The sequence below is a fragment of the Pelobates fuscus genome, chromosome 5, assembly GCF_036172605.1.
Source record: "Pelobates fuscus isolate aPelFus1 chromosome 5, aPelFus1.pri, whole genome shotgun sequence".
In the NCBI taxonomy this organism is placed as follows: Eukaryota; Metazoa; Chordata; class Amphibia; order Anura; family Pelobatidae; genus Pelobates; species Pelobates fuscus.
The window spans coordinates 363,549,482-363,572,236 of record NC_086321.1 but is presented as its reverse complement, the minus strand read 5'-3'; the positions used below and the strand labels follow the sequence as shown (position 1 = coordinate 363,572,236).

Genomic DNA, 22,755 nt, shown 5'->3' with positions numbered 1-22,755 from the left:
AGGAGAGATGCTCACAATCAGCCGTCATCTCGTCCTCACATCTCTCCGGGTTCTGCACCTCTCGATGTTGTGAGAACAAATAGAGATGGCGAACATCTTTAACATCCCTTAACTTGTCAATCCTTCCTGGAAGATTAGAAGAATTCCCTGGAATTGCGTAATTCATAGACACATAGGATGTGATGGAAATTTTCTATATACTCTCATTAGTCCCTGGCCTTATCTTATAGCTAGGATAGCCTTATGCCTATCCCACGCATGCTTAAACTCCCTCACTGTGTTAAACTCTACCACTTCAGCTGGAAGGCTATTCCATGCATCCACTACAGTAGAAATAAGCCGGGTGAAGTCGGTGAATCAATCCAGTGAAATGGGAGACAATCTGGGGGAAAAAGTGAAACATGGAACAAAAAAATGTCTCTGTCGTACCCCATGGCGAAACCACAGGATAGCAATAGACCCGGGAGAAAACATGCTACAAGGTGACGTATGGCTACAGGGCCAGCAATTAATACCCCTAATTGCCACATGTATAAAAGTATAACGGAAGTCTTTGCGCAAGTTAAATTGTGTTTCGGCACGGGTGTCAGAATAAAACAATTTTTAAAAAGCTGATTAATGACTGCAACATGTAATATATAAATACATATTTTTATTTGAGGCTGCGGACTGTCAGAGGCCACGCTCCGCACTCTAAGCAGGAAGCCAAGGTCTGGTGTATACAGGACATAGTAACCCAGTTTGATAATAGAGTTCGGGTTACAAGCTGGTAAAGGCCCCGAACTAACCTGGTAAATATCTGAAAAGACTGTGTTAGAAGTAGTTGGGTCTGTTTGATCACCGGCCTGCAGAGGGTCATAAACTGGGAACTAAGAGTTTTATCTCTCAGTGTCTTATTGAACACCCTGCACAGTGATCTGGCTGCGGGGCTGCAGACAGGCTGTCTGTTTAGTGTAAAATGTAACATAACTGGACCTTTCATCCTTTACTACAGGGATTCTCAATAAACTGTTAGAGATCAAAGAACATCAATGTCTTAGACCAACAGTTTCAGAGTCTGCACAGGGTACCGAATCAGCCACACCATCACATCATTCACACTTTACATCCAAAGTCCCCAAAATCCTCACCGACCGATTCTAAAACACATTATTGTGAATGTGATTGTACAGGATGGTATCTACACTTTCCCGATCACTGCTGCTCCCTGCTGAGTACTGTGGAGCTATTGCCCCGTGTTCTTACTGCATTGACAGTAAATGTTTTGTTGCCTCCTTTAGGTGATTGGTGTATATTTACCAGTCCTGCCTTACATGCACCCTCCCTGCATTAAGTGTCTGGCTCATGTTTGTGGCCAAAAGGGTAATCTGGCAGCATCCGGGCAAAAGGAGTACTATGGAAGTCCCTGGCGGCAGAGAGAAGGGGCAGGTGTGATGTCCCTGGACAACCTGATTCTGTTACCAGTCGCAGCTCTAGGGCCCATGGTAAAACACCCCTATATTGCTACATCCCTACACTACTGTACTCCCTATTGTAATATCATTACAAATGGTGGAATAATACAGTTTACCTGTAGGAAGTGGCTTACTTGACGTTCTATAGTCAACATTTTTAAAGTCAATTATTCGATGTGAAAGTGAAGATTAATTGAGAAAACAGAAAGATAATGATGGTTATAATAGAGAAATCCTGAGTTTCAATAAGAATATGAGCTCTGCCAAGTAATAAAAAAACATGGATGATGCCATTCTAAGTTCGCATACAGAACCAAACAACTCCTATGGTGTAATACAGAAAGGATCGATCAGCTGCTTACCTTGTTCCGGGTACTGGGTGCCAGGCTGCGATACAGTTTTCTGCCCTGTTTTCCTGCGTTCCAAATGGTGAATGATGCCCAGTGCCGCAGGACGCGCTCTTCAAGGAAATTTACCCGGTGCTTCCATATTGTCTCTCTAGGAATGAAAGACCAAATAATTACACTCTGATTAGCCAGTGACGTAGATCAGATAGTTAGATCTATGGATTAATAGCCACCAACCAGCCTGTGGGGCGTGAGGTCAAATTTAGTACAATATAGATTCACTCATTAAATGCACAGGTGCCCAAAAGGTAGACGACCAACTTTTGCAGATCTACAACCCCCTACAAAGCTCCATCAGCCCTTTTCTTACAACAGCTAGAGGTCTGTGTTTTGACCCCTACAAAAATAATGTGAGGATTACTTTGTTTGGGGGATCTATGTCTTAAAATAAAACTTCTATAAACCCGTGTAAATCTTGTTTGCCTATAACTATAGCAATAAGTCTAATTAATTGCATGTGGACCTGTTAATCTGGAGGATGGGAGGTGGAGAGGAAATGACTGAGGGGGAGATTATGTCTGTACAAACCTTGAAGGTTAGCAGGATTGCTCCTGCGTGGGAGCGTTGTCTCCAGAAAGCTCAATAAAACAGTATTTTGTGTCTGCCTGGTGGAAATGAATCCTACCAAATAATTTATACAAATCCAAATAATACAAACGGTGACCTCAGATTCCTTAGAAACAGTCGGTGGAAAGAGGCAGAGATGGGAACTTTGTGGAAGATACACCTATTGGGTAGAAATGGGGCCCCTTACTCTATGCTACCAGAGAGAGGTATGTCTGAGAGGGCCATGCCTACACTTCCTTATCAATCCTGGATTAAAGTTACCAATCTCTCCTGGTGAAGATAACGTACACATATTGCTACATCCCATACCTTTATGCCCATATTGCGACTGGTCTTACTTTTGGAACCATTCCGCGGATACAAAATACGTGGCTGGATTAAAAGGTGCAAAGAAAGATACAAAAAACACACCAAAGAGTTAATGTACCTTAATTAACAGCCAGATCTTAGATTTTTTTTTTTTTTTTTGTAAATGGCTTTTTTATTTTGTGTACAATTTTATCAGCAAATACACTTTAGGATGTGCAGGTCCCCAAATCAAGTAACGTGTAAAAACAAGTCATCTGTCTCAACAGGAGACTCAGAATTTATTTTATTTTGTTTACTGCTCCAAAAGTCGTTATTTGTGTGATATTAACGCAATCAATGCTGTCGCTGTGCGTGATGTGAAAGTCATTCATTTGTGGAGATGGCATTACCTTCACTTCGTTTTAACTAAAACTCCTAATGTCCTCTCCTGTCCGGGAATTTTATAACATGACAGGAGGCTTCATATTTGCTTAAGTCTCTCTTTACTAGAACTCCACAGCAGTAAAAAACACAGAGAGTTAAACAACCAATCAGAAAATAGTAAGGAGACCATATAACTCCCTTCCCAGCATTCCATTTCCTCTTTCTTTACTGCTCCGCATCAGTAACAGGTCAGAGTACCACTGCCTCCTGCTTTTTAGTTGGTGGCTTTGGGTTTATTATTCTTCATACTTCATATACCTTTTTGTGGGTTTATGTATTTGATGTATTTTACGTTATTTATGCATTTTACTCTTCTGTACATTTAAGATCTGGGGACTCCCTTTCATTCCGGGTTATATCCCTCTGGGGATCTCTATTCCCGTTTTTCTCTCTGTCCCCTTTTCTTCCCTCCCTTTGGCTGTCACACTTTTTCCCTGCTCGGGGGTTTCTGGAGGCTGGCCCGTTCTGCCTCCTCCGATCCCCCCGAGCACCGGGACCGCGGAGTACGTCTCCAGCGGTCCGTGAGGTTTTTTCCCCTCAGCTCCGGTCGCGGGGCGCTCGTTTCTGAGCGCTCTCCCGCCGACCAGAACTTTCACCACGTGGCCGCACCTCGCGGCCGCCCCGATCCGCGGACCGCGTGTGTCCGCCGGGCGGAGAAGGGAGCTCTTGCTCTCGCCCCCTCCCCCGCCCGTTTGATTCTCGGCGCCAGGCTCCCTGCTTCTCTGCCAGCGCGGGGGGGCTCCCACTCACACAGGCCGCGGCTGCAGGCCTGTGTGGGGTCTGGAAACCCCCTCTCTTCCCCTCCTTGGTCAGTTTTAGCCCATTGGTGTATGCAGGCTCCCCTTCTTTGGCCCTGCTCAGGTAGCTTTTATTTTGAGGTACTGTTAACACCTCCAGGTAAAGGGCGTTCAGTGTCCCTTAAAGGTGTATGCACTATTTTTATTTACATGGTATATTACAGGGTATATTTCATCCTACACTAATATTTGAGAGCACGTACCCAGTTGCTTCTAGTGCACATGTGACTGTACTGACACCTGCTGACACCGTGCATATTCTGGCCTGCTGTGTCTGTGCCCGTTATACTGGCCTGCTGTGTCTGTGCCCATTATACTGGCCTGCGGAGTCTGTGCCCATAAGATTGGCCTGCCTTGCCTGTGCCCATAAGATTGGCCTGCTTTGTCTGTGCCCATAAGATTGGCCTGCTTTGTCTGTGCCCATAAGATTGGCCTGCTTTGTCTGTGCCCATAAGATTGGCCTGCGTTGTCTGTGCCCATAAGATTGGCCTGCGTTGTCTGTGCCCATAAGATTGGCCTGTTTTTATCTGTGCCCATAAGATTGGCCTGCCTTGTCTGTGCCATAAGACTGCCTGCTGGGCCTGCGCCTTTGCCGGCCAGCCCTGACTATATTTACGCTCGGACCCCCTGCCTGTGCCCTCTTACGAAGCCGGCTCTGACCGTGCTCAACCCCCATCGGCTGCTGGCCTATATTATTCAGTGGGGAGTTTATGCGGGGGTCCTCTGGGGCCATACTGTTGTCACTCATACATTGTTCTCATATTAACCGGGTCTCACCTGTCATTTTTACTCCAGGCTCACGCTGCTGCTCTGAGATGGACGCTTCGACCCAAGAGAACTTGCAGGCTATGATCAATGCGGCCGTCGCCGCGTCAGTAGAAAAAGCGCTCTTACGCGCTATGCCCCAGCCACCCCAAGAGAGGGAGGCACCGGAGGCCCAGCGCATGCTGGTCGAGTCCGAGCCCGACTCTCCAGACAGGAGCCAGGCACGCGCACCTAAGCGCTACTGGAAGGGTGCAGGCCCTGAGCATACTGCCCGGAAGGGCAAGGCTCCTGCTAAGCGACCTAAGCGGGCGTCCGCTTCCTCTCCAGCACGCCCGAGATACTTCCCCGAGGAGGAGGAAGATTTCACCCTTCCCGCGCCTCTGTCTGTCCTGGATGAATGGCGGGCGGACCAGTCCCCCTCGGAGGACGAGGGCGGGTGGGGTGGGGAAGATTCGGAAGAGGGGGCATACCATCAGGATGCCGACGAGACCACCTCGGAGAACCTACGCGCCCCTCTGGGGGAGGACGTGTTCCTGGATGCCACAGGCGTGCCCCTCTTTGATCCGTGCAACATCCGGCACCCCCGGTCTCCCGAGTGGTCTCTGCCTGATCACCTGGCCCAGTTTGTTCACTATTGGGTCCGCAGACCCCTCGACTGGGCAGTTCGAAAGAGGCTGAGGGCTGAATGCCCGAGACCTACCTTGCCAGACAAGGTCGCTGTTACACCGGAATTTGATCCGATGGTCTCCACCTACTTGACCCGGACTGGTCACGACCCCAAGAAAGGGGTCGCGCACAACCTCCGCCTCGCACAGGATAAAGTGCTGGACGTGCTCGGACCGCTGTCACGGATCCTGGCCATGGCGGACGAGGCCGTCACTCAGGGCTCACCCCTGGACGCTACTGCCATCAGGGATTGGGCATTGCGTTCTGTTTGCCTGCTGGGCAACTCCAACTCGGCCCTGTGCACGGAACAGAGAAGAGCAGTCCTCATGCGCATGGACGGCAAGTTGTCGGAGCTGGGTTCCAAGGAGTTGGGCCCGTTAGCCAAGGGCCTTTTATTTGGCGAACCCTTCATCAAGGAGCTCCAGAGGCATGTTAACCTCTACACCACCCTGAATAGGGCGCAGACTTCGATAAAGAGGGTGTTTCGTTCCCACTCTACACGTGTTTTTGGCAGGGCTGGTAGGCAGCGGGGTCGTGCCTCCAGCCGCTTCTGGCCTTCGGGCCAACGAGGATCCCGCTCTCCATCCTTCTTCCCCAGCTACCGCCCGGGGTCCTTCGCCTCCTGGAGGTCGGACCGCGGCAGAGGTAACCGCGCCCGTGGTCGGGGCAGGATGCCATCAGGTGAGACACATGACACCACATGTTTACTACTACAGGTATTTGCATGCCGGCCGTTTACGTTTTTGTTTCGACAGGTGGAAAGACATCTCCTCGGACGCATGGATCCTCCAAACGGTCCGGGGTTACGTCATAGACTTCCATTCCCCTCCTGTTCAGGAATCCCGCCCCCGGACGCCGGTATCGTCGAGGGAATCAAAGGCCTTGGTGGACACCGAGATACGATCCCTTTTCGACAAAGGGGCGGTTCAGTGGGCTCCGGACGACGGCGGTTTCTTCAGCTCGATTTTTCTGGTCAAGAAGAAGTCTGGAGAATTCCGACCGGTTATAAACCTGAGGAGTCTCAACGCCTTCGTTTCTTACCACCACTTCAAGATGGAAGGCATCCATCTACTACGGGACCTCTTGCATCAAGGAGATTGGTTCACTCGCCTGGATCTGAAGGACGCATACCTGTCTGTTCCGGTGGCGACGGAGCATCGTCGTTTTCTACGTTTCGTTTGGGAAGGAAGGCCTTGCCAGTTCACCTGCCTTCCCTTCGGCCTCAGCTCGGCTCCGTGGTGTTTCACCAAGCTGCTGAAACCGGTGACCGCATGCCTACGTTCCAGGGGCATTCGTTGCCTGATATACCTGGATGACTTGCTTCTCTTCTGCGAGGACGCCTCCAGGCTGAAATCTCAGACGGCCTTCACGGTCTCCTTGTTCGAATCCCTGGGATTTGTGGTCAACCGGGAGAAGTCAGCCCTGTTCCCAGCGCAGGTGGTTCAGTTTCTGGGTTTCGAGATCGATGCGGTTCAGTGCATCCTACGACTTCCCCAGACGAAGATCACGGCCATTCGGAAAGAGATTCAAAGGATTCTACGCCAGGTCACGATTCCTCTCAGGGTTCTGGCGCGAATAGTGGGTCTCCTGTCCGCCTCTATCCAAGCCATTTACCCGGGCCCCCTTCACTACAGGGCCATGCAGTGCCTGAAGGCGCGCTTCCTACGCCGGACGCCCTCTTACGACCAACGAATATCCCTCACTCAGGAAGTCAAGACCGAGCTCCGGTGGTGGCTGTTACACATGTCGGCCTGGAACGGCAAGGCGATTTTCGGGCCGACCCCAGACTTTGTCCTAGAGTCGGACGCGAGCTTGTGGGGCTGGGGTGCGACCTGTGCGACTGCCTCCACAGGAGGCCCCTGGTCGGACACGGAGGCAGGATATCACATCAACTGCCTGGAGATGATCGCGGGGTCGTTTGCTATATGCAGCCTTGCGGGCCACCTGTCGGATTGCTGCATTCTCCTGAGGATGGACAATATCTCGGCGGTGCAGTATATCAACCGCCTGGGGGGGCACGTTCTCAAGCTCTGACGGAAGTCACGAAGGAGATATACAACTTTTGCCTTCAGCGCAATATCACCCTCCAGGCGGAGTATCTTCCAGGAGTATCGAACCTGACGGCAGACTGGTTCTCCAGACACTGGAGAGATGCCAGCGACTGGCGTCTGCATCGGCAAGTCTTCCTCGAGGTGGCGCGACGGAGGGGCCCTTTCACGGTGGACCTGTTCGCATCCAGAACGAACTTCCAGGTCCCGAGGTACTTCAGCTGGCTCCCGGACCCGACGTGCACGGCGGTGGACGCCTTCCTTCAAGACTGGCCGTCACAGGGAGCCTATGCTTTTCCGCCCTTCACTATGATACCCAGGGTACTACTTCAGCTACGACGTCAACGAGTGTCGTTAGTATTGCTGGCACCTCTGTGGCAGGGCCAGGCCTGGTTCCCAGAACTGTTGGAGCTGTCTTGTCAACATCCGCTCCTTCTCCCGGCACTACCGACACTCCTGTCAGACACTCGAGGCAACCATCACCCCCTCGTTCTGGAGGGCCATCTCCGTTTGGTGGCTTGGACTCTTTCCGGGGCTCCTGGAGGGTCGAGGACCTATCGGAATCGGCTAGGGACCTCCTATGGGACTCGTGGGCCCCAGGCACGAGAAGATGTTATTTGTCCGCCTGGAACGTTTGGTGTCGCTGGTGCGTGGAACGGGGTGTCGATCCCTTTACAGCACCTGTCCCCAGCGTTCTGAATTTCCTTTCACACCTGTTTGTCCAGGGTAAATCTTATCGCTCAGTGAACGTGGCCAGGTCGGCCATCTCGGCGGCTCACGTCCCTCTCCTAGGGACGCCGATTGGACAGGATCCTTTGGTTTGTAGGCTGTTGAGAGGGATCAGACTGTCGCGTCCCCCGGCTCCTAAATATACATCGCTCTGGGACGTTCATCGGGTCTTGGATTTCATTTAGTCTTGGCCGGAAAATCAGGATCTTCCTCTACGACAACTGTCGGCCAAATTTGCGCTTCTGTTATGTTTGGTGTCTTTTCGTCGGGTCTCCGACGTTAGGGCTTTCGATGTTAACGCCTTCTCCTTTTCCCCGGATGGGGTGACCTTTTCTATTACAAGGCGTACCAAATCTGACTCTTCTACAGTCTTCTACCCATTTTTTCGAGAAGCCCCTAGGCTCTGTGTAGTTTCTACCCTGTCTCGTTATGTGGCTGTTACCAAGCCGCTTCGACCCTCTCAATCAGGACAGCTGTTGATCTCCTACGTTCGCCCTCATAAACCGGTTTCGACCGTTACCCTGGCTCGCTGGATCAGATGGCTCCTGTCCTTGGCCGGTGTGGATTCGTCGTTCGGTGCTCACTCAGTCAGAGGTGCGGCAGCATCTGGAGCACTGATGGCAGGTGCTTCTCTTTCCGAGATTCTACGTTCAGCAGACTGGTCTCGAGAGGACACCTTCCGGAGATTCTACTTCAGACCGGCGGAACATGCATCGTTGGTTCTTCTGAATGAGCGTTAAAACAGCAAATATGAAGCCTCCTGTCATGTTATAAAATTGTAGATTATGCTAGCTTTAGTGTACCTATAATCTTAATTTTATTAATGACAGGAGGCGAATATTTCCCACCCTTTTCCTTTTCCCGACCCTTGGTTTTTTCTTGGTTATTGTATGTTTGTTGAATAAAGAATTACTCTACCGATCAGTTTCTATAGTGGTTATTTCGGTATTTTCTAACCGGGGGCGGGCCCGATAGACTTGGTGGTTGGCTCTTACATATTGTGTTGGGTGGCTACATGACTTTAGACGTACACTTCATTGGCTAATCACCCCTTTCGACTGTCTTTCTCTCGTTTCAGTTTAAGGTTATCAAGATGAGGTCAAGTTCAAGTCTTCGTTTCGGTTGAACAGTTTCTGCATGGATCGTTATCTATGTCAAGATGGACCTTCTGTTATATTGTGTTATGCTTTTCCTTACTTTATTTGTTGTTGCAGTTAGAAAGAGGAAATGGAATGCTGGGAAGGGAGTTATATGGTCTCCTTACTATTTTCTGATTGGTTGTTTAACTCTCTGTGTTTTTTACTGCTGTGGAGTTCTAGTAAAGAGAGACTTTAGCAAATATTCGCCTCCTGTCATTAATAAAATTAAGATTATAGGTACACTAAAGCTAGCATAATCTACAATTGTATCTAACAGCAGGTTCCTTGCCTGTTGTGGTACATTTTTAGAAAATCTATTTTGTATTTGATAAAGCGGCATTAATTACTGTAATTAGATAATCACGTATCCTAAAGTTTTAACCCTTCCCATCTCTCCGAGAAGTTTATTGTGTGTTTGTTTTAAAATATCATGGCATTCCCAGGATTTGCAGGGTTTCAGAGATACATTATATCCATTGTACAGCGCTATGGAATCTGATGGCGCTATATTAATAATAAAATAATAATAATATCTGTTCTTCATTGCAGAATGTATTATTTGACTTATCACACGTCAGCATTTAAATTTCCATTTTATTAATAAACTGCTACTAAAGGTTTTCTCCCACAGAGAATCATAAACGTTTTATTAAATGCCTGTAATAACAGCCCCCGGAGGGCATTGTTGGGTTTTATCCATATATCTGACATGCACATTCAGAGCGCCTCCTCAGGGAGTACAAGCAGAGGTTACATAGCATGACCTGCTCTTCCAGACAATACGCTTGGGGTTGAATCAGCAGTTTTTGCTTTTTTCCACAATTTTAACCTGTGCAGTGTCAACATCAGCAAAGCCAAACATTCAGAAAAAACGGCCCTCACCGACAGATACTTTCGTTGATTCCACAAAGCTGAGCTGGGTGTATTACATTATTACACCACCAAGGAACAAATGTCACATTTTATAATTTACTTATAAAATATTTTACCAGGATGGATAATAGAATCGCTCAAAGAACAAGAGATGGTTCGGAGAAAAAGTAATTCTCATCAGCAGTTAAAAAAGAACAACAATGGCCATATCTCATTAAAATGAGCTTATTTTACAATAATTTAAACATATAGTCCTACAAAACCAACCAATACGATTTTCTGCTTTTCATGCCTGTGTTGTGTAACACGTATTGTTTATTATTATTAACATGTCTATAGCGCCAACTTATTCCGCAGCGCTTTACAATATTATAATGGGGGAAATGTAACAATAAATGACACAATTACACATGACACAGGAACAATACGTAGATGAGGACCCTGCTCAGACGAGGTTTATGCACATCATAATTCAGGGTAGGTCTTGGTAGCAGAGATAAATAGGTCTGCTCACATGAAAAATATTTTGGGATGTTCATTATTTATTAGAAACATGTTTCCAAGTCCTTTAATCCGCTAAATCCCTAACGTTTTGGCAGTCCTGTTAATTTGTTGAGAACTCCTTCTCTGCAGGATAGTGATCATCGAAGCCTAAGTGTTTAACGCATGGTATAGGTCCCTTCTTCACCAATCTGGCTATGGTAGGTGGTGTCGAAATGTATCGGAATGCCGGGATCTGATCTGACCTTCCTGGTAAAATATTTTATATATAAAAAAAAGGTCTACATTTTTAAGGGCTTATCAGCACCAGCACCATTAATGTGTCAGTAAAGATCAGATATGATAATACTAACGTAATGCTACCGCTAATGTTTGCTTTAACTGAACACGCACTTTCTTTCTGAGTTCGAGTTCAGGAATTCAGCAGCTCCTGTGACTACGTAAATGTTAATGAACTTTGACTATAAGTGATGGATGGGAACCCGAGAGACTGCATGCTCCATTCACTAACAATTAAAAGGCATTGTGCAAGATTTTCCCAATATCCTAAACACTAAAAAAATGTGCACATTGTTATTCTTCGGGAACTCCCCCCCACCCCCCCAAAAAGGTTGACGTAACAGCTTGAAGAAGAACTGACACTTCTCGGGGAATTACACCGCCGAATAAAATGTTGAAAAACATAACTAACTTGTGTTAACCCTTTTTTTACGTGATGCTCTCATTTTTGCATTTTTAAAATTTAACAGAAGGGTGGTATAGCGCCAAGCATGTCCGTTTACATTTATACAAAAATGACACCCTTCCTCCCACCTCCATGCAATGTGAGTTATTCCTTTTTATTTTAATATTCCCCTTCCTCCCTGGATCAAAGCGTGCGCATACACTCCAAACCTGGAGATTGATCCAATCCATGAGAAGCATTTGATTTGCCAAGGAAGGCTCTGGATTCTCGATAAGTTTTATCGTTATTTTACAGAGTATTTTACTTAAAGAAAAGGGGCAGACACACTAATAGTGCCCAGTAGGGCATTGTAAAGATAAATATTAGTTTTATAAAAAAAAAAGGTTGGAGTAGCCCTTTAATTTAATTTTCAGACCTCACCAAAAAATAATTGCTAAATAAATTGGATAAGTCAACAGAATATTATAAATCCTGGGACGTGACCGTTCCCCTTTAAATCCCGCTGTGCCAACAACACAAGGAACAGTGCCACCAGCCCAGAAGCACATGGCAGGAATTCCTGTATGTAGCCATTGAGATGGACTTTCTGTTATGGCTAGTTTGACATTTCACTCTTACCTGTTCTAATTGACCTCACCGCTAAGTATTATTCAACAGACAATTAGACTGAGCCTGAACCAGTTGTCACTACTCAGGATCCCTCAGGACAATATTCTTGCTCATTTACCTGGTGCCTAAATTGTTTGCATTGTAAGGTTCTTACAGCTCAAACAGGGGCCACTAGGCACTCATCCTTTTTTTTCATAAAACTGGATCTTGCTTTGCAATTTTGTGCACAGGTGCAAGAGTCTAATTCAACCATTTAAACATGTAGTATTTAAAAAAAAAAGTGTGATTCTTTAAGTTGTCTGTTGCATTAATAGCAATAAATACAGTGGAGTCGGTAAAACTGGAGGACTTGGCTGCTGTAATGTAGTAAAAATGAAACCCAAAGTTCCCGGTTACAGCAGCCCTTTAATTTTAATAGTGTAATTAACAAAACAATTAACGAGCGCATCGCGGCCCTCCTGTCAAGTGCACAGAGCATGCCTCATCTCCTCTGTTAGCAAGAACTGAGCCAAGGACACTCACTTTCCAATCCAACTATCCTGGGGGCAAATCAAGGGAGAATACCTGTAGATCCAGACACGGTAGCGCCGGGGGGGCTCATTCACATGATTTTCTCAGAGCAGGAGCCAGGACAGGTGCGGTAGGAGTTTGCTACTTCCTTGACAGGAAGTTTACAGAAGAGCCTTAGAGCAATTGATATAGTGTGAGAATTGTTCCCTGGGAACCGTGTAAAACATAAGTTAGCGATCGAGACCTGCAGTTACCTGCTTGGCCCTCTGTGGCAGGCAGGTGGTTAATACCACAAGACAGGTACAGAGTGATCAATGGGTCTTTATATGGGAAAGTTACACATGGAGGAAAAGGTAACACAGGGGTTGTCTTGATAAAAGTCTGAATTAGGACTAAAACTTTGATCATTTTACGCAGGTTTGCTTGACGATGTAATAAATGTAGCTCAAATTGTCTGCATTAACGGGTCACTCCAGACCCATAAACAAATTTATTTTGCTGAGAAGCTTTATGTGTGAAGAGTGTGTCCTCTTTTTTTTATTTTGCAAAAAGTGCAGATTTCAATAGAAATTGAAACTTTTATAAATTAACCTGGTTACACCCACTTGGCTTTCAATCAGACAACAGGTAATGTTACTTCCTGGTTTGGTTAGCTCAATGCAGCTGAACTCAAGAGGCAGCAATTGCCTAGAGCACCTCACTTACAAAGACTGCTCATTGAGCTGCATTGGGAAGTCTGTGATTGGACAGCCACAAAAAGTCTGGGCGGGGTTAGAAGGTGAGGGCTTCCAAAGGCAGCAGACAAGAGACCTGCAGGTTTTGCAAGCTGATTTTTAGATATAACTCCAATGAAAAAATACATAATTAAATGCATGCAAGTTTTCATTTTGGGTATATCTACTAAACAGTTATTTTTTATTTATTTTGTCTATTTATCTATCTATCTACACAGACACACACATGCACAGCTGTCTATACATAATAATGACAGAGGGAAGTGATGCTAAAATTCGAAATGAGCTGTACAAATATTTATTAATATACTTATTACAGGATTAAGTTAATTTAGCACATCAATACTGCTAATTATACATAACAAATTAACATCTACAGTGTGCCAGTTAAGAGAACACAATTCACTTCCGTTCATTTTTGGTTTAATTACTGCCAAATGACTCTCCGGAGACTGGTACTTTATTGCTTGCACTCTAACACATTCAAATGCAGAAACAAGGGGAAATAACGAGTGTTTACAAACAATATCCCCAGTCAAGGAACAGGACAGATAGCTCCACAACATGCCTGGAATAGCGGTCTGCTAAATCCCCTGCTATATCTGCAACTATTAAAAGTGATTTTCGATGAAGTAGGGCATTCTGTGCAGGTAAGTACTTAATAAAACACACTCTCTGGTACCCAGTGATGCTGATCTCTACATTAAACATTTGTAAAATTGATGATTGCACCTTAACTCCCAAAGGTCCATTGATATTCCAATGCTATCATCACATCCCGGTCTCAATCTCCTGTATATCTATCTATAGCAGCTCTACTAAGCACATAGTGAAACAGGATCTTTAGGTGCCAAAGGTGGACATATAGATTTACGGTGGTATCGACCGACTTGCCAGTTTCAGATTTATTTTGCACCCAACTGTTTAGTAAATAACCCACTGGGTATCTGTGTGACCTTTTCTGTGTCTCTGTATGTTCTTTTGTCTCTGTGCAACATTCACTATGTTTATGTGTGCTTGGTTCTCTGTGTGATCTTGTCTGTGTCTCTGTATGTTCCGTCTCTGTGCAACATTCACTATGTTTCTCTGTGTAACTTTGTCACTCTCTTTACTTGACTGTGTCCCACGCTCTGATGTGCGACCTGGGCTTCTACTAATCTGGCTGTGTCTTTCTTGGCACTTGTTTTGCTCTCTCTTGTCTTTTCGTTTGACCATGATCATGCCTCGTGTGTTAACTTGTCATGGTTTTTGAGCTTTATCATGTTTCTGTATTTGACCCTGTCCCACTCTCAGACCTTAGATGTGTCATCTTTGTGTTTGAGCGTATTTCTGTTTTCCCTTATTGCGACCTTGTACTTTGCTCTCTGACCTTGAACTTGTATAACAGGCTCAGACAATATTGCTTTCCCGCCTTATTTTTCATTGAACATTGTTCTCTCAGACGGATTGCATAAGCACCCCGTGCAGAGATAAACAATTACCGGCACAACAGGTTGAAAAAGCTAACCACCTCATCAAAACAGCTCATTCCCACACCAAGACTCCCAGGTTTCCTCACGGAATGTCTTAATTTGTAGAATAGTTATTATACTCTGAATGAACTCACTCGAACATTTTAACCATTGCTGTGCCAGGGGAATGAACAAATCAAAGGTTTATGAAAGTTTTTAAATAATACACAATACATTGTTTGAATAGGACAACACATACATGCAAGTTGTGCAACCATGATTAAATGAAACATATTAACTCTATAACAAGCCTGAAGAAGAGACATCATCGGTGTTTATAGAAGCTTAGAATCTATTATTAATATTGTATCATCTCAGTTCTCTAATTTACCTAAACAAACACGTTGCAGGTTTGTATGAGTTACCACACATTCATTTACACAAACTTTTGCACAGAGTCAACCAAGACCATGAGGTCCTTGGTCCATCATAATAATAAAAAAAAAAAGAATATTAACATTTTCTTTCTGGAATCCAAAGTTCAGCACCCGAAATTGTCCTATGCTGTAGTTGCAGGCAGGCTTCAGGTCACCTGTTGAAAAGCTACCTGATGAGATTGTTCCGAGCCTTTAAGACACTTGTTACACTTCTTGTCCCTCTAAAATGACCGCCATCTCACCCGATATAAAGTCTCCCTTCACGAGGGAAAGAAATATCTCCAATCCATTAATGAACTTGTTTTCTCCACTGCTCCTTGTGGACGTAGAAAGCGTAATATTAAGATGGAAGCCCCATCCAGCAGGTAGAAGTCATCGACGAATCAGTGAGTGTAATTGGGATCTCCCTGACTACAAACATGGCAGTAAGACTGCCACGTGGAACGGATCGAGAGAGGCACCAAGCAGAGGACACGGAGACGGAACATCAACAATAAATATTGCTTAAAAAAACAATAATGCAAAAACAGGATTGGGTAGAGCAAACAAATAATGTGTGCGTTCGCCAGCAGCAGTTATATGTTTATGCTAAATTTATATTTGAAAGGAGGAGCCCTGTTATTTATAGATCACTTGGTGTAATGTGTCTTCCCTGCTGAAAATGTGCTGAACTGCCCCACACCTTTGCCTCTTGGCAAAGATAATTCGGATAGATAAGGGATGCTGATTTGTATGGCGTGGTACACAATCTTACACCATGTGAAATACCCCCCAGCAAACTTCTCTCACACTTAAAACGTCCATCAAGGTTAAGGGCTGTTCGCAATCGTCTCCGGTTTGCGAGGCTACGTTCTAACATGTTTGATGTTGCAAAACAATTTTCAGGATTATCTTCCTCCAAATCTCTCTGCAACCTGTACAGAAACAGATCTACAAGCTACTTGTTACGAACTGACAAGCGTGCCTCTCTGTGCCCAGCTCGCTAATGACCCGGCAAAATCAGCATTTCTCAGCGTGTGCATTTCTTTAATGGAGATATCATTCAGCATCTCTGGAAACGCAGCAAAAAAAACCAAAACAACTTTGTTGTGACATATCGGAAAGTACAAGTGAGATGAGGCCCACACGGTTAGATTCCACATTTAGATACGGAGCCATTTTTTTCCATGCTGGAAAAGGAAACTCAGGAGCACTTTAAATGGCATTAAAGCTCGGTAAAGATACAAAGGTCAGGTAGCAAAGACCAAGTGAGCAATATTTGTGGCAATATACCAAGAACCAGTGGGCAGGTACGGGTTCACATACCCAGAACTGCAAGATATGGAAGTGACCTCTAACCAAAATGGTACATTGGGAGAACATCTAGCATGAACTTATAGAGGATGGTAGAGTCATACCACAAACACTGTATGTTATTGGCTGAGACCTACAGCCATACACTGTATGCCACTGGCTGAGACCTACAGCAATACACTGTATGCCACTGGCTGAGACCTACAGCAATACACTGTATGTTACTGGCTGAGACCTACAGCAATACACTGTATGCCACTGGCTGAGACCTACAGCAATACACTGCATGCCACTGGCTGAGACCTACAGCAATACACTGTATGTTATTGGCTGAGACCTACAGCAATACACTGCATGCCACTGGCTGAGACCTACAGCAATACACTGTATGCCACTGGCTGAGACCTACAGCTATACACTGTATGCCACTGGCTGAGACCTACAGCAATACACTGTATGCCACTGGCTGAGACCTACAGCTATACACTGTATGCCACTGGCTGAGACCTACAGCAATACACTGTATGCCACTGGCTGAGACCTACAGAAATACACTGTATGCCACTGGCTGAGACCTACAGCAATACACTGTATGCCACTGGCTGAGACCTACAGCAATACACTGTATGCCACTGGCTGAGACCTACAGCAATACACTGCATGCCACTGGCTGAGACCTACAGCAATACACTGTATGCCACTGGCTGAGACCTACAGCAATACACTGTATGCCACTGGCTGAGACCTACAGCAATACACTGTATGCTACTGGCTGAGACCTACAGCAATACACTGTATGTTACTGGCTGAGACCTACAGCAATACACTGTATGCTACTGGCCGAGACCTACAGCAATACACTGTATGTTACTGGCTGAGACCTACAGCAATACACTGTATGCCACTGGCTGAGACCTACAGCAATACACTGTATGCTACTGGCTGAGACCTACAGCAATACACTGTATGCTACTGGCTGAGACCTACAGCAATACACTGTATGCTACTGGCTGAGACCTACAGCAATACACTGTATGTTACTGGCTGAGACCTACAGCAATACACTGTATGCCACTGGCTGAGACCTACAGCAATACACTGTATGTCACTGGCTGAGACCTACAGCAATACACTGTATGCTACTGGCTGAGACCTACAGCAATACACTGTATGTTACTGGCTGAGACCTACAGCAATACACTGTATGCTACTGGCTGAGACCTACAGCAATACACTGTATGCCACTGGCTGAGACCTACAGCAATACACTGTATGCCACTGGCTGAGACCTACAGAAATACACTGTATGCTACTGGCTGAGACCTACAGCAATACACTGTATGCTACTGGCTGAGACCTACAGCAATACACTGTATGCTACTGGCCGAGACCTACAGCAATACACTGTATGTTACTGGCTGAGACCTACAGCAATACACTGTATGCTACTGGCTGAGACCTACAGCAATACACTGTATGCTACTGGCTGAGACCTACAGCAATACACTGTATGTTACTGGCTGAGACCTACAGCAATACACTGTATGCTACTGGCTGAGACCTACAGCAATACACTGTATGCCACTGGCTGAGACCTACAGCAATACACTGTATGCTACTGGCTGAGACCTACAGCAATACACTGTATGTTACTGGCTGAGACCTACAGCAATACACTGTATGCTACTGGCTGAGACCTACAGCAATACACTGTATGCCACTGGCTGAGACCTACAGCAATACACTGTATGCCACTGGCTGAGACCTACAGCAATACACTGTATGCTACTGGCTGAGACCTACAGCAATACACTGTATGCTACTGGCTGAGACCTACAGCAATACACTGTATGCTACTGGCCGAGACCTACAGCAATACACTGTATGTTACTGGCTGAGACCTACAGCAATACACTGTATGCTACTGGCTGAGACCTACAGCAATACACTGTATGCTACTGGCTGAGACCTACAGCAATACACTGTATGTTACTGGCTGAGAACTACAGCAATACACTGTATGCTACTGGCTGAGACCTACAGCAATACACTGTATGCTACTGGCTGAGACCTACAGCAATACACTGTATGCCACTGGCTGAGACCTACAGCAATACACTGTATGCTACTGGCTGAGACCTACAGCAATACACTGTATGCTACTGGCTGAGACCTACAGCAATACACTGTATGCTACTGGCCGAGACCTACAGCAATACACTGTATGCTACTGGCTGAGACCTACAGCAATACACTGTATGCTACTGGCTGAGACCTAAAGCAATACACTGTATGCTACTGGCTGAGACCTACAGCAATACACTGTATGCCACTGGCTGAGACCTACAGAAATACACTGTATGCTACTGGCTGAGACCTACAGCAATACACTGTATGCCACTGGCTGAGACCTACAGCAATACACTGTATGCTACTGGCTGAGACCTACAGCAATACACTGTATGCCACTGACTGAGACCTACAGCAATACACTGTATGCTACTGGCTGAGACCTACAGCAATACACTGTATGCTACTGGCTGAGACCTACAGCAATACACTGCATGTTACTGGCTGAGACCTAAAGCTATATACTGCATGCTACTGGCTGAGACCTACAGCAATACACTGTATGCTACTGGCTGAGACCTACAGCAATACACTGTATGCTACTGGCTGAGACCTACAGCAATACACTGTATGCCACTGGCTGAGACCTACAGCAATACACTGTATGTTACTGACTCAGACCTACAGCAATACACTGTATGCCACTGGCTGAGACCTACAGCAATATACTGCATGCCACTGGCTGAGAACTACAGCAATACACTGTATGCCACTGGCTGAGACCTACAGCTATACACTGTATGCTACTGGCCGAGACCTACAGCAATACACTATATGCTACTGGCTGAGACCTACAGCTATACACTGTATGCCACTGGCTGAGACCTACAGCAATACACTGTATGCCACTGACTGAGAACTACAGCAATACACTGTATGCTACTGGCTGAGACCTACAGGCTACAGCAATACACTGTATGCCACTGGCTGAGAACTACAGCAATACACTGTATGCTACTGGCTGAGACCTACAGCAATACACTGTATGCCACTGGCTGAGACCTACAGCAATACACTGTATGTTACTGACTCAGACCTACAGCAATACACTGTATGCCACTGGCTGAGACCTACAGCAATATACTGCATGCCACTGGCTGAGAACTACAGCAATACACTGTATGCCACTGGCTGAGACCTACAGCTATACACTGTATGCCACTGGCTGAGACCTACAGCAATACACTGTATGCCACTGACTGAGAACTACAGCAATACACTGTATGCTACTGGCTGAGACCTACAGGCTACAGCAATACACTGTATGCCACTGGCTGAGAACTACAGCAATACACTGTATGCCACTGGCTGAGACCTACAGCAATACACTGTATGCCACTGGCTGAGACCTACAGCAATACACTGTATGCTACTGGCTGAGACCTACAGCAATACACTGTATGCCACTGGCTGAGACCTACAGCAATACACTGTATGCTACTGGCTTAGACCTAAAGCTATATACTGCATGCTACTGGCTGAGACCTAAAGCAATACACTGTATGCCACTGGCTGAGACCTACAGCAATACACTGTATGTTACTGGCTGAGACCTACAGCAATACACTGTATGTTACTGGCTGAGACCTACAGCAATACACTGTATGTTACTGGCTGAGACCTAAAGCTATATACTGTATGCTACTGGCTGAGACCTACAGCAATACACTGTATGCTACTGGCTGAGACCTACAGCAATACACTGTATGTTACTGGCTGAGACCTACAGCTATACACTGCATGCCACTGGCTGTGACCTACAGCAATACACTGTATGCCACTGGCTGAGACCTACAGCAATACACTGTATGCTACTGGCCGAGACCTACAGCAATACACTGCATGCTACTGGCTCAGATTGTGCTGTAATTAACTGTACTGTTTGAAATACACAGTGTATGTTGTTCATGGATGTGAGACTCACTCAGACACGGAATGAGTTGCCGCCTTCTCGTGGTAGCGATACTGAAGAAGACATTCGTTGACCCGATGTACTCCACCATCCTTGCGCAGATGTTCGTAAAAAAACAGCAAGTCCTCTGGAGTTCCCTAAAGTTAAATACAAAAATAATTTAAAAAATAAAGAAAAATGATCCTGTCTGAATGATACATGTATGGCAAACTAACAAATACTGAAGGCATAGAGTGTACTCGTTTTGTGGAATGCATACCCAAAAACAAGCCAATTAAAGTTATACAGAGGTCTCTAGTCACAAGGACTTTCCAAATCTTCATAGACTGACTACTAAATCCTGAAGCCCCGTATACAACTAATAGTGAACTCCGCAGCTTTCTACAGAATCAATACTGAACCCCGCAGCTCTCTATAAAATCAATACTGAACCCCGCAACTTTCTATAGAATTAATACTGAACCCCTACAACTCTCTATAGAACCAATACTGAACCCTGCAGCTCTCTATAGAAGCAATACTAAACCCTGCAGCTCTCTATAGAATCCATACTAAACCCTGCAGCTCTCTATAGAATCCATACTGAACCCTGCAGCTCTCTATAGAAGCAATACTAAACCCCGCAGCTCTCTATACAACCAATACTAAACCCTGCAGCTCTCTATAGAATCAATACTGAACCCCGCAGCTCTCTATACAACCAATACTAAACCCTGCAGCTCTCTATAGAATCAATACTGAACCCTGCAGCTCTCTATACAACCAATACTAAACCCTGCAGCTCTCTATAGAATCAATACTAAACCCTGCAGCTCTCTATAGAATCAACATTAAACCCTGCAGCTCTCTATACAACCAATACTAAACCCTGCAGCTCTCTATAGAATCAACACTAAACCCTGCAGCTCTCTATACAACCAATACTAAACCCTGCAGCTCTCTATAGAATCAATACTGAACCCTGCAGCTCTCTATACAACCAATACTAAACCCTGCAGCTCTCTATAGAATCAATACTGAACCCTGCAGCTCTCTATACAACCAATACTAAACCCTGCAGCTCTCTATAGAATCAACACTAAACCCTGCAGCTCTCTATACAACCAATACTAAACCCTGCAGCTCTCTATAGAATCAACACTGAACTCCGAAGCTCTCTATAAAATCAATCATGAACCCCGCAGCTCTCTGTACAATCAACACTAATCCCCACAGTTCTCTATATATTCAATACTGAAAGCTGCAGCACTCTATATAATCAATACTAAACATTGCAGCTCTCTATATAATCAGTAATGAACCCTGCAGCTCTCCACAGAATCCATACTGAACCCTGCAGCTCTTTTTTAATAATCAATACTTAACACTGCAGGTTCCGCAGGCTAAGCACTGAACTCTGCAATTCTCTGTAGACTGAGCCTTACGGCTCTCCACAGACAGAACCCTGCAGCCTTCCATTGGATGAATACTGAACAATGTCTCTTTCAACAGACAAAACACTGAACCCACAGTTCTCTGTGGTGTAAAGCTGGAACCCTGCAGCTCTCCGTACACTGAGCCTAACAGCTCTACTCCTTACACTAAACACTGAATCTCACACTTCTACATAGCAGGGTTGATGCAACATGGCAACTGTGCTGATTCAGCAGCCTAATCTGAAAGCGTTCTAGTGGTGATACCGGAGAAACTGACGGAAGCCAAGCACAGAGAGATGGACACAGGTTTCTTCAGGAAGGAAGAGATTCTTTATTCGGTTCACCGATCGGGACTCAGAGAGACTAGTGTCACCAAAATACAACAAGTTCTGAGCCCCGGACAATAGTGCAGGCTCCTTATATAGGCACATAACTCCTCCCATATTAAGCTCCACCCGCACATTCTCATAACCAATCAAAACGAACAAGAACTAACTTCCTGCTTGACCGCATGGCTTGTCCAGTACAATGGAGGAGGGGAATACTACATCCTGTATTCTCGCACATGCTCCGTACACTACTGATCGTATCTTTGCCACGTGCAACCAACCGACCGATACACCAGTATATGCACGTACACATGCCACGTGGTAATCTCGGCCTACTAAATTTATTTTTACCGAGATTCCACCACAGTGGGATATATCTTGGTAAATAGCAGAACGTGAACTGCAGTTAACTTATCACCCTAATTCAGACCTTCACTAGATACAGCAATAACATTTATTTTAGTATTTGCAGAGAGATATAACACTGTATTATATAGCAGTGATGAGTAACCAGCAGCCCTGCTTAATTTAAGAACTTGCATAACAGAACAGGACCATTTCCAAGACCAACC

The 22,755-nt window shown here is 45.6% G+C and overlaps 1 protein-coding gene across 1 annotated transcript in view; it reads right to left on the bottom strand.

Moving 5' to 3' along the window:
• The window catches only part of B3GNTL1 (UDP-GlcNAc:betaGal beta-1,3-N-acetylglucosaminyltransferase like 1), a 292,749-nt gene that overhangs the window by 14,158 nt on the left and 255,836 nt on the right, over positions 1–22,755 (bottom strand). The window contains exons 9-10 of the mRNA XM_063456053.1: positions 20,452–20,576; positions 1,817–1,952 (exon numbers count right to left, since the gene is read on the bottom strand). Coding sequence (XP_063312123.1) covers positions 1,817–1,952; positions 20,452–20,576 — 261 coding nt within the window. The remainder of the gene's footprint in view (positions 1–1,816; positions 1,953–20,451; positions 20,577–22,755) is intronic.